At 36.8% G+C, this 13,035-nt stretch overlaps 1 protein-coding gene across 3 annotated transcripts in view; it reads left to right on the forward strand.

Annotated features, from left to right (window-relative positions):
• ptc (protein patched) overlaps positions 1 to 13,035 on the forward strand; it is a 313,027-nt gene that overhangs the window by 267,931 nt on the left and 32,061 nt on the right. For all 3 annotated transcript variants that reach the window (XM_090414812.1, XM_090414810.1, XM_090414811.1), the window contains one exon: positions 11,795 to 11,990. In XM_090414812.1, the coding sequence (XP_090270938.1) occupies positions 11,795 to 11,990 (196 nt within the window). The remainder of the gene's footprint in view (positions 1 to 11,794; positions 11,991 to 13,035) is intronic.

Here is a 13,035-nt window from a genome sequence, read left to right on the forward strand (position 1 = left end):
CACAACATCTTCTTATCCATTGGCTACAGTTTTTACAGAATTAAAAACATAATCAATCCTCAGTCATCCCTTCAGAAGGATTTCAGAAATGCCCTCGCCATTCCCTCTGTCTTGTGTACATCGGAAAAAATAGCAAATAGCTGGACCTTTAAAAAAGTACAGCCTCTGTGCAGCTTTTAAGCCCCACTGGAAACTTTACCCTTATCCATTCTTCCAAAGATCAGCTCCCTCCTCTCTCTCTCTCTCTCTCAGTGCCTGGAGTATATAAAGTACCCTACTCCTGCAAGTTGGCATACTCAGACAGGTAGATTAGTCACATCTGTTTGAAGGAACACAAAACTTACATCTGCAATTACAGCTGTGGTCAATCAGGTCTTGCTGACCATGTATTGTATACCACTCACAGGATCTTCTGCAAGAAACCACCATGCTCCATCATAGTAAATTTAAAAAGAAAAGAGTTTTTAGAATCTGCAATGGCACTCAGAAATCAACCAAATTTAAACAAATACAGGTACAAAAATCTTCCCAAAATTTGGGAAACATCAATTGTCAAAGGTCCCAATTTACATGTAGGCTCTTATAATCACACATAGAGAGTGCACCACCTAGATGGGACTTTAGAGTCATAGCCATGCGTTTCATTGAGTATTGCATTGCCTTCGCGCGCGCGCGTGTGTGTGTGTGTTGCAAGTGTTAGTTTTATTACCTGAAGATGTCTCGTTCACTGAGTGAAATATTGTTGGAAGCATTAAAAATAGTTTTTAATACTATTTAAATTAAGGGGATATTAAATCCCACATTGTTTTAGAACTGAATAAGAAACTCAAAGATTGGAATCAGAGAGTTTCATGCCGAATATAGTAAACTATAAAGTATCGGCGATCACTAGCGTGAGCTAATACAAGTGACCCTAGTACATAGTACAGTACCAGACAACTCGTAGCAAAGGTGGTAAAGTTCTGATCGCTATTCTTCGGTATTTTCCATAACGTAAAAACACATTTCCTAGGAAATGTATGCTGTTATTAAGTTATGGTGGCAGGTCACTACCCAGACCGGTTTCAGCCTTTTTTGAGGCTTCATCAGTGAGTAGCTAGACCAAATTAATACCAAAGTGTATAGTGAAAAGAACTTATACTCTGCTATACGAGTTTCCAAACAGGTGCAACCATTAAGTTACTTAAATATAAAGCGCTAATAAGCTTCATTTCGGCAATGTAAACATTATTTAAATTAAGGGGATATTAAATCCCACATTGTTTTAAAACCAAATAAGAAACTCAAAGATTGGAATCAGAGAGGTTCATGCCAAATATAGTAAACTATAAAGTATCGGCGATCACTAGCGTGAGCTAATGCAAGTGACCCTAGTACGTAGTACAATACTGGACAACTCGTAGCAAAGGTGGTAAAGTTCTGATCGCTATTTTTAGGTATTTTCCATAATGTAAAAACACATTTCCTAGGAATACCTAAGAATAGCGTTCGGATTTGTTAGGGGGGGGGGAGTAGAGATACAGTCCTTATGGAGGCAGTTGAATGTAAGAATGAATATAATATGCCAGAGCAAATAAGGACAACAAATCTGAGTGGGATAGTTAATATAAGGCATCAAGGTAGGGTTAGGGCTAATGGGGGTCTTAAATTCATATACACTAATACTAGGAGTATTAGGAACAAGAAGGAAGAGTTTTTGTCCATGGTTGGCACTTCCAGACCACAGGTTATAGGTATTAGTGAAACATGGCTGACTGTAGATGATATAACTAGTGGGATTGAATGTGATGGGTATAGTGTGTTCAGGAATGACAGAGAGAATAAAATGGGGGGGGGGGAGGAGTATTGTTGATGATAGCTGATGAGCTCCAGCCAAGGAGAATAGAAGTTGAATTGCAGGATAGAGAAAAGAGCACATTTGAGGCCATTTGGTGTTAGATTGTGGCTAGCAGAACTAAATATACAATTGGGTGCTGCTATAGACCAGGTGATGGAAAAGATGGTGGTGACAGTATGCACAAGCAAATAGAAGAAATGGGTGGAAGGAGGGTGATTATTATGGGAGATTTCAACTATGGTCGCATTGATTGGAGTGAGGAGAGGACACACGGGAGGAAGGAACTGGATTTTATGCGGTTATTAAGGGATAACTATCTGCGACAGCATGTAACGGAAAATACTAGGGGTCAGCGAGTGCTTGACCTAGTAATTACATCTGAGGATTTGGCTGTAACAAATATGACCACATTGCCACCAATCGGTGAGAGTGATCATAGGGTCTTAACTTGGGAGGTGGCTAAAGGTGCAGAATTTTCAATTAAGACAGGGTACATGTGGAATTATCGGTTCGGAAAGTATGACAAGCTTAGGAGTTTGATTGGTTCAGTGCCATGGCATGTACAACTGCAAGGACTAGAAGTTGATAGTGCATGGGAGGTAGTTAAGAAGTGCTTGCATGAAGCAATGGCTGACTGTATACCTAGAGTCCTAATAATAAATCAAGTAGGGGTTAAATGGATGAATAACACCATTAAGCTTGAGCTGCAAAAAAAAGAAACAACTATGGAGGAAATTTAAGGAGAAGGGTGACCGGCAGGCACATGAACGGTATAAAGTGCAGGCCAGAAGGGTGACGAGTGTGGTAAGAAAAGCAAAAAAGGATTACGAAAGAACATTGGCCATGCAGGCTAAAGAGAATCCTAAACAGTTTTTTAGATATGTAGCAAGTAAAAGGAAAAATGTACATGGCAGATTGATTTTAAAGAATGCCGATGGTAGGGAGGTAACTGAATCAGTTGAGATAGTTGAGTTACTGAGTGAGCACTTTGCAAAAGTATATCATCCAGGTGGTGACATTGCAGAAACGAATAAACCAGTAGATTATACGGGAATTGTGGTTAATGAAGTGGAGGTGAGTAGTCTATTGCATAACCTCAATGTCAATACATCTGTGGGATTGGATGGTATACCAGCTCGTGTTGTACGAGAAGCAGCTAAAGAATTGTCAGTACCCTTGACCATTTTGTTTAATTTGAGTCTCGGGTCTGGGTTAGTCCCGAGCGGGTGGAAAGAGGGGAAAATAGTTCCACTGCATAAAGGTGGTTCCAAGACTGCTGTTGTAAATTACCGACTGATTAGCATATCAGGAATCATTGTCAAGGTCTTAGAGAAAATAGTCAAGAGGAAAATACAAGATTGGATAGAAGAAAATGGGATACTGTATCGGGGACAGCATGGTTTTGTGAAGGGTAGGTCATGCCTCAGTAACTTGCTTACGTATTATAACACAGTGACGGCTGAACTGGATAAGGGTAATGGGTTTACGGTGATTCTACTGGACCTTGCCAAGGCCTTTGACAGGATTCCACATGGAATTCTAATCAGTAAATTGCAGCATATGGGAATGGACATAGGGTTGGTGAGATGGATAGGAGGGTGGTTGACGGAGAGATATCAGAGAGTGGTTTACTCGGGAGTAGAGCCCACAAGACGGCCTGTGACTAGTGGTGTGCCACAAGGATCTGTTCTTGGACCACTGCTGTTTAATTTGTTCATAAATGATATAGGAAATGATCTGAGAGGAACAGTTCATTTGTTTGCGGATGATGCGAAGTTGGGTAGGGCAATAGTGAATGCAGATGACGTCAAAATTTTGCAGGATGATTTGGATAGATTGGAGGTCTGGGCTAAGGAGAATGGATGTCAGTTTAATGTGGCAAAATGTAAGGTTATGCATTTTGGGGTGAAAAGATTGGCGGCAGTTTACTGCATTGGTGGAACCGTGCTCCAGGAAATTGATGAGGCACGAGATTTAGGAGTGTTGGTAGATAAGGAATTGAAATTTAGGGGACACATTGCAAAAGTGACCAAAACAGCTCATCAAATCACTTGGTTGCTGAAGAATACGTTGACAAGCAGAGACAAGCAGGTTATTGTTCCTCTGTATCGAGCCTTGATAAGACCCCATCTAGACTACTGTGCTCAGATTTGGTCACCTAGGTTTCTTCTTGATGGGGAGGAGGTGGAGAGGATCGAGAGGCGAGTGACCAAGATGATAGCAGGTCTGTGGAATGAACCGTATGAGAACAGGTTGAGGATTTGTGGGTTGCAAAAATTGGTTGATAGGCAGAGAAGGGGAGATATGATTGAGACATTCAAATTACTGAAGGGTTTCTATAAAATTAATTCAGAAGATATTTTTGAGAACAGGGCTGGTTGTGGGAGGACTACGGGACATCCATGGAAACTGGGCAAAAGTGTGGTTAGTAAAGGTGTTAGAGCTGGGTTCTTTACTTTTAGAGTAGTGAATGAGTGGAATGCGCTCCCTGAGTCTGTGGTGGATGCTGTGACAGTGAATGAGTTTAAGGCGAGGTATGATAGATACTGTATGAATGTCAAATAGTTGTGATGAATATGATTTGGGGCCTCCCTCGATGAGTCTAATGACTCCCTGGAGTTGCCCGTAATAATAGTAGTAGTAATAGTAGTACTACGTACTAGGGTCACTTGCATTAGCTCATGCTAGTGATCGCCGATACTTTATAGTTTTACTATATTCGGCATGAAACTCTCTGATTCCAATCTTTGAGTTTCTTATTCGGTTTTAAAACAATGTGGGATTTAATATCCCCTTAATTTAAATAATGTTTACATCGCTGAAATGAAGCTTATTAGCTCTTTATATTTAAGTAACTTAATGGTTGCACCTGTTTGGAAACTCGTATAGCAGAGTATAAGTTCTTTTCGCTATACACTTTGCTATTAATTTGGTCTAGCTACTCACTGATGAAGCCTCAAAAAAGGCTGAAACCGGTCTGGGTAGTGACCTGCCACCATAATGTAATAACAGCATACATTTCCTAGGAAATGTGTTTTTACATTATGGAAAATACCTAAGAATAGCGATCAGATCTTTACCACCTTTGCTACAAGTTGTCTGGTATTGTACTACATACTAGGGTCACTTGCATTAGCTCACGCTAGTGATCGCCGATACTTTATAGTTTACTATATTCGGCATGAAACTCTCTGATTCCAGTCTTTGAGTTTCTTGTTCGGTTTTAAAACAATATGGAACTTAATATCCCCTTAAATTAAATAATGTTTACATCACAGAAATGAAGCTTATTAGCTCTTTATATTTAAGTAGTTTTTAATACTTTCTTATTGCTGTTCAATACTCCATTAAACCTCCATCATGGAATCTTTTGCTGCATGTTTCATCTCCCTCCTAATTTCATCTTACCTTAACAATGGTTATGAAATATTTAAATAATTAAACCATTATGAGAAATCAAGTAAAGAGAAATTAAGGCTTCACTAATATACATGATCTAAATTCCATATCCAGTGATGTTCATTTGTCTTCAGTCTTCCACATCAAGCTTACCTAACAAGAACTAAATGTGCAGTTTCTTCCATCGCTTCTCAGCTTGTTTATCTCAATTACACACTCTTTAACTCATTTCATCTCAAAAATGACATTTGCACATATATTCATTCCAATATTTGATGTCAGATACTATCCAACATAGAATTTCTTTTTTTGGCTAAAAATTTCCTGATGCTGTCAAATTGTATGTAGTCTCCATTGTCTCCAAATGCCATCAACCTTATTGAACTACATGATTTCATTTCTTTAAATTGGAGAACTGATTGGGATTCCTGATCTAATGACCACTCCTCACCTTCTCATGGTTCATTTTATTAGTAGGTGACCAAACAAGGAAAGGATAGCAGTTTGATATTTAGCTGATTAAATCACATCCTTATTGGCTTAAACCAAAACAAAATGATGGGCATAATGAATTTCGTGCCAGCTGGTGCATTAAGGCATCACTGTTTTTTTGGGAAACAGGGCATATTATAGAAAAGTCAATTACAGCAGACACCAACTAAATATCAGCATGAACCAGGATAGGCACCATCAGTGTAAGAAATGTTATATAGGTACCATCAGTATAACATTTCTTACACTGGTAAGAAATGTTATACAGAAAAGAAATTAGTGTCACCAAAACAAAGAAGACATGCAGAGGACATAGTGGAATTGTTCAATGAACACTTTATTGGTGTATTTTATCCTGGAGGAGTAAATTTTAATACTAGAGTAGTGGTTCTCAAACTTTTTGAAGTCGGGGCGCATTTAAAATCCTACAAATAATTGTAGGTGCACTATATACAAATTTCTGAGAAATATGTTATAATAATTAAGTCAAATATTACAGAAAAAAAATAATGCGATAAAAATAAAATGAAACATACCTTAAGTTTATTCATTCTTGTGTTTATGAGAAACATGAGCCTGATGTGTCCTAGCGATTGCTTCAATGTTTGGGTATATATTTGAAAGGCAAACTCTCATTTCCTCATCAATACATTGAAGAGTTCCTCTCTTTTTACACTTAATTGTGGTGAGGGTAGAAAATCCTAATTCACATAAATATGATGTTGAAAATTGTAGTAAAATGTTCAAAGCTTTTTTTTTAGATATTGACACATATTCTTCTTTTATAGAAATCCAAAAGGCTTCAAGAGACAATTCCTTATGTTTAATCATCAATCCACGATCAGTGGATATAGCTGCCAGTTCTTCTTCTTCTGGTAATGTTAAACCAAAATCACTTGAAGTTTCCATAAATGGGTTTCTAATTCAATCGTATTGTTCAGTGTTAAGTGATGGAAAATAAGAACTCAATTTTTTCTAAACTTGTTAAATGTTCAACTATTATTGGAAGTTTTTCATTTATGCAAGTGTTACTTACCAATGGAAACATTTCCAAATTACCTTCAACAGCTTTTCTTTTCCAAATCTGTAGTTTTCTCTGAAACACTTTCATTTTGTCAGTGGATGTGAGAATATTTTCTTCTTTCCCTTGCATGCCAGCATTCAAAATATTGAGCTGCTGAAATATATCGGCCAAATACTGTAACCTGGCAATCCAAAATTCGCACCGAAGAAGGTTACAAAAATGTAATTGTTTCATCTCTTCAAAAAATGCAAGAAGTTCTTGTCGTAGCTCGTGTACACGGGTAAGTACTTTCCCCCTTGACAGCCACCTCACCTCAATGTGTAAAAGCAGCCGTCTGTGTTGTGAATCCATATCGATACAAAGCTTTTCGAATAAACGCGATTTGACAGGTCTTGTTTTAATAAAGTTTACCATCTGAACAACTTGATCTAAAACTTCTCTTAATTTTTCTCCCAATGTTTTTGCCATCAAGGCATCCCTATGAAGAAAGCAGTGAGTTACGATAACATTCTCATTTTGTTTTTTTACAAAAGATGTAAGGCCCTTAACACAGCCTACCATGGAAGGGGTTCATCTGTACAAATGCTTACACACGATTTCCATGTTAACTGCCATTTATCAAGATAGCTATTCAAAACGTTAAAAATGTCCTCATCTTTTGTAGACACACTTAATTCTTTGCAAAAAAGAAACTGATTTACTATTTGATCTTCATTAATAAAACGGACGAATGCTAAGAGTTGTGCCTTGTTGGTAATGTCTGTTGACTCATCAGCTTGCAATGCAAAATTTGAATACTGAAGTTTATTACTGCATACATTTTTCTCGATATCAGAAGACATTTCTATAATACGCCTGTGAACTGTATCGTTGGACAGAGGAATCTTGCTTATTTTCATTGCTGTTTCATTTCCTAGCATTGTCATGACCATTTTTTTTGCATGCAGGCAAAATAAGTGACTCGCCTAAAGTATGATCGTTCATATTTTTTGCTATCAGTTCTGAGACTTGATAAGAAGCGATTTGAGCTTTATCAGAAACAGTCATTATACTTTTAAAAGAATTTGCCGCTTTTGTTTGCTGTTCAGACAATCTCTTGAAAAAACTTACAGATTTATCTTGTAAATTAGAGTGTATAGTTTTAAAATGTTTACTCAATTTACTAGGAAGCAATGATTCATTTGCCATTTTACATCCACATACTAAACATAGCGGCAAAGGATGATCTTCACTTCCGGTCCAAGTGAAACCAAAGTTTAAGTAACTTTCATTATATTTGCGAGTAGGCTGTGATTTTGCTTTCTTGCTTGCACTTAACTTTTGCTCACTTCCAGAATCTGATTCTTCAATATCACGCTTCTTTTTGAGAAATCTATCCATTTTATTTGGGCGTATTTATCTGAAAATAAGTAATATGCACATAACATCCACTTCCAACACTTTTAAAATAAGTAATATACACAACAAAAATAAACCATATTCTTGTTCTCTTTGCAAGAAAAACTGCTGTTAATTAGCATAATAATGATATGTTGACAAAAAGAGCGGTATATCCGTAATGAAAAGGTATAATAGAGTAACTATATTTATTTTTATATCTGGACACATATTTCTCTGGAATACCACAGGGCACACCTGGAAATCTTCTAGGGCGCACCCTTTGAGAACCACTGTACTAGAGGAATAGGGCAGTTCAGAGGTGCAGGAGGAGAACGTGTTCTAAATACTGAGTACTCTGGATGTCAGTAAAGCTGTGGGACTGGATGGTATTTCACCACGAGTTTTGAGAGAATGTGCTAAGGAACTGACAGCTCCTTTGACATGGCTTTTCAATGAAAGTCTGGCTATGGGAAAGGTGCCCAGGGAGTGGAAGGAAGGTAAGATGTGCCATTGCATAAGAGCGGTAGCAGACTGGAAGTGTCTAATTATAGGGCAGTTTGTGTGTCACCAGTAGTTGTTAAGATCTTGGAGAAATTAGTTAGGGACCGTATACAACATTGAGCAGATGAGGGTAATGTTATTTGTGAGAGTCAACATGGATTTGTGAGGGAGCGCTCTTGTTTTAGTAATATGCTAGCTTTTTATAATAAAGTTACAAAAGCATTAGATGAGGGAAAGGTATATACTGCCATTTTCTTGGATTCAGGATTGGCTCTCCGATTGGTATCAGAGAGTTGTGTATGGTGGGGCAGTTTCAAGGAGGCATAGGGTTACAAGTGAGTTCCTCAGGGCTTGTACTGGAACCTATATATCAATGACATTGTCAGTGGATTGCAGGGGATATTCAGTTGTTTGTGGATGATGTTATACTGTAATAATGTGTTGTGTTCCTATACTTGTATTGTAATATCTTTATTCTCTTATATTTCTATTCTTTAGCTTTATCTTTATTCTATATTTAGCTGTGCGAGCTTTCTCTCTCGTAACCTTTCTCACTCACTTTATTGTGTGTTATGTTTATCCACCTTCCATATTTATTAGTCGTATGCCTATGAACACTGACAAATTTATTTGTCAGACTGCGCCATCAGTATATCAAATATTCGACATAAGACTCAATAAAACTTCCGGTAGATCTCTCTCTCTCTCTCTCCCCCCCTTACTAGCGTAAATTCCGTCAAGAAAGTTTATATAAACAGTCGTGGTTTTTAACTAATTAAACTGCACTTTCAATGCCTTAGTTGTTTCCCGCTCACAAGTCCGATTTATTTAGGAACAGTGCAGTTGTAAAATAAGGGATCAGGCAGCACTCTTTTAACAAATAATTAAAACACATTTATTTACATTAATATGAAATATGCATGAATCAAATGACAGGGAGATTGTTTTCTCTACCCATCTATAAAAATCTTGAGCATAAAATTAGAACCCTTTCACTTCAACATTAAATAATCTCTTTAACTCTAAAACTTATTTACCCTCTACTTACAAATTCAACTTATTAAACTTCTAGTTTACTCGCAAAGAGTTTAGCTAACTCGCTGTTAAGTTATTTTTACAAATTTGATATCAACTTCTAACATGCCAATTGACTCTCTTATGGACACTTCTTATTACTATTAAACTAATTCTTAACAGTCCATATACAACATATCTCCTAGATTATAAGAGAAAATATACAAAAGGGATGTAACTTACAGAGGCTCTGCATCACACATTCAGTCAAGAGTCTTTTACTAAAGTCTTTATGGCTTCATCTCGAGTTTTGGGCTTCCTTCAGGAGTATCTTGCTACAGCTGTATCACGTCGGGATATTAGCGGTCTTTTGGACTGCAATCTGAGGTACTCGAATAGCACATACAAGAGGTTTCACCATACGGGCAAATTCTCCTCTAGATCCTACTTCGGGAACTTCTACTTCTAATTGCTGATGACTGTAACTGCCGCCGACTGGCTCTGGCTCTTTTCGGTAACAGTGCTTCGCCTTTGCTCTCTTGGCACTTGGATCTCGGCTCTCCTCTGTCGGCAACTGGACCTGGACTCCCCTCTTTGTAACTGGGGCGTTGCCTCTCCTTGTTCTCTGCCGCCGCTGCTCTGGTTTGGACTCCGCTTATGGTCTGCAGGCTCGCCTCCGCTCTGGTTCCGACTTCTGATGACTCTACTGATGACCGGAAGCCCCTTCTGCGCGGCTCAGTCCCCTTTTATTTTGCGATCTCGGGTCCTTGCACTAAGGGTAGTAAACCCCGAAGAATTTGGCATTGCTCTTTCATCTTCTTTTAAGTTCGACCCGCTCTTTGTTCTCCTCCATGCATTCTTTTGATCGTATTTTGCCAGGCAGTGAAAACTTGTCTAAAACTAGCAGACCTTTTTGATACATTCCATGACTTTTCAGGCAGTGGAAACTTCTATAAGCCTAGCAGCACTCTTAGCTACTAACTTTAAGGTGTTATGCACAGAGCTTGTAAGCACTTTCTCATACACAAAACTAATAAACAACTTTCCCGTGCTCTTACACATAACTATATACAAAGTTCTGATGGCAAAGCATTGCCTTTGTTTTTGACATTAAATCAGTAAATACAGTCACTTCCCATAGGGTTAACTACATTAATATTTAGCAAAATATATACATAGAAACAAACAAGGTTATTTATAGTTTTCATGAGACTTGCCTATGTAAAAATCGATGTAAAGCGCTTTGATATTTTAAAGCTACAATCGAGTTTTACAATACTTTCAATAAATCTGCTACAAGTCTGCAAGATTCCCTGACTAAATTGAATAACTGTTTTAATAGATATGGTATGAAGGTCAGCAATAACAAGACAAAGACGATGAAAATAGGCAGAAGCATTGAAAATATAAACTGCATTATGAATGGAGAACCTATAGAACAAGTGAAACATTTCTGCTACTTAGGCATGATTTTTTAGTGAAGATAGTAAATAAAATATAGAAATAGACAGTAGAATTAACAAAGCTGGCATGGTAGGAAGTCAACTGAATAAATTTATATGGAATAAGACAGAAATTAGTGAATACCCTAAATTAGCTGTTTACAAGACAGTGTTCAGACCAATTTTAACTTATGGATCTGAGAGCTGGGTCAGAAGTAAAACACTTGACCAAAGACTAGAGACAGCAGATATGAGAGTCCTGAGAAAGATTACGGGCATTAAGCTTTATTATGGATAATGAACAACACCTGAGCTTTCCTGTAAGAATATTTTCTCAATGTTGAATCAATTATTCTGACTTGGTCATATCCCATTTGTTAATTCAGGCTATACTACCATGAGCAGGGGTGGGACTGACATTTTATTAGGAGAGGCTTTATCTTCTACTCTTCATCCACCATTCTAATCCCTAACTATATCGCATGATTACATTTATGCAAAATATGCAAATTGTTCGTTTTTCTTTTTCTGTTTTTTTTTTCATTACTTGGTGACATTTTTTGCATACTTGGCTTTTTAATAATTTCTTGAAGACCATGTCCTTTCATGTCCTTTAGATAATTTATAAACTTTATAAAGGTCTTTATTATCAAAATATTTTTATTAAAGTTTGCAGGAATAATATTATTTAACTTAATTTTTAAGGAGACTGAAAATCCACTGTCAGGAATGAGTTCAGGCAACTTATCAAGTAGTGAATGTACAACATCTGTGGTAACTAATACAAACACCACAGTTCCAGGAAATAGCACTTATCAGTCCCCTGGTACACAAACTGTAGTTAATACAAGAGTCACTGCAACAGCTAAAGTCAAAGTGGAAGTTCACACACCTTTGCCAGGTTAGTAGATCTTTATTAATAATAGTATGTTTCTTGATATGCTTTTTATAGCAAAAATGTTATATAATATTTAATATTTTGCTATATCCAAGCTGTAAGTTTGGAGTCGAGCAACATATCTAACACAACTGTATGCTGCCCTTATTTAACTATAGATTTAAGTTTCAGTAATAAAATACCGTGAGTAGACATATTACTAACTATACAAAATTAATAATGTAAAAAACTCACGTACAAAGATTATTTAATAGTATAATTTTTGCCTGTGTGTCACAGGCATCTTCAGTACACATTAAGCTCAAATTAAATAATAACTGACAATTCCAAAAAGTGCCACCTAAGTAGCTGGTGTAAGATAACTAAAAAGGCCAATAAATTTCCTTTAAAAAAAAAAAAAAAAAAAAAATCAATACAATAAAAAGTTAGGAAAGATTAGCTGATTTGTAAAGTACTGTTTCCCATAAAGGGGACAGACATAAGCCGTCGCCTTCGGATCTGTTTAAGTTAGGAGAATGAAGCAGAGTTTCACATGTTTCTTTATAAAGGCGTTCCATGAGGAACCGACTTTTGTGAAGAACTCTCGTCTTTCTCCAATGAACTCTATGTCTAGTGAAGATGGCATGTTCTGCAAGTCCAGACTTTTCAGGTTTAAAGTATTTAATATAAGATTATATTTATTGTTATTGTTTAATTTGAGCTTAATATGTACTGAAGATGCCTGTGACACACAGGCGAAAATTATGCTATTAAATATTCTTTGTATGTGAGTTTTTTCTGCTATTAATTTTGTATCGATATGTCTACTCACGGTATACCTCTTTTAAAACTTATATTACTAATTATTATAATAACGGAATTAACTCACGTAAATTATTCTTTATTCGTAGAATTTTCACCTGAGTATCACAGGCATCATCAGTACAGGTACAAGGCTAATTAAACAATAACTGTTATATTCACAAAGCGCCACCTAAGTAGCTATGGTTAAATTTTCTAAATTTATTTAATTATTATTGTTATTTATTATTTATTTTAATTTTTTTAA

This window comes from Typopeltis vanoorti, chromosome 25 (assembly GCF_054136105.1).
Source record: "Typopeltis vanoorti isolate ZY-2024b chromosome 25, IOZ_Tvanoo_1.0, whole genome shotgun sequence".
Taxonomy (NCBI): Eukaryota; Metazoa; Arthropoda; class Arachnida; order Uropygi; family Thelyphonidae; genus Typopeltis; species Typopeltis vanoorti.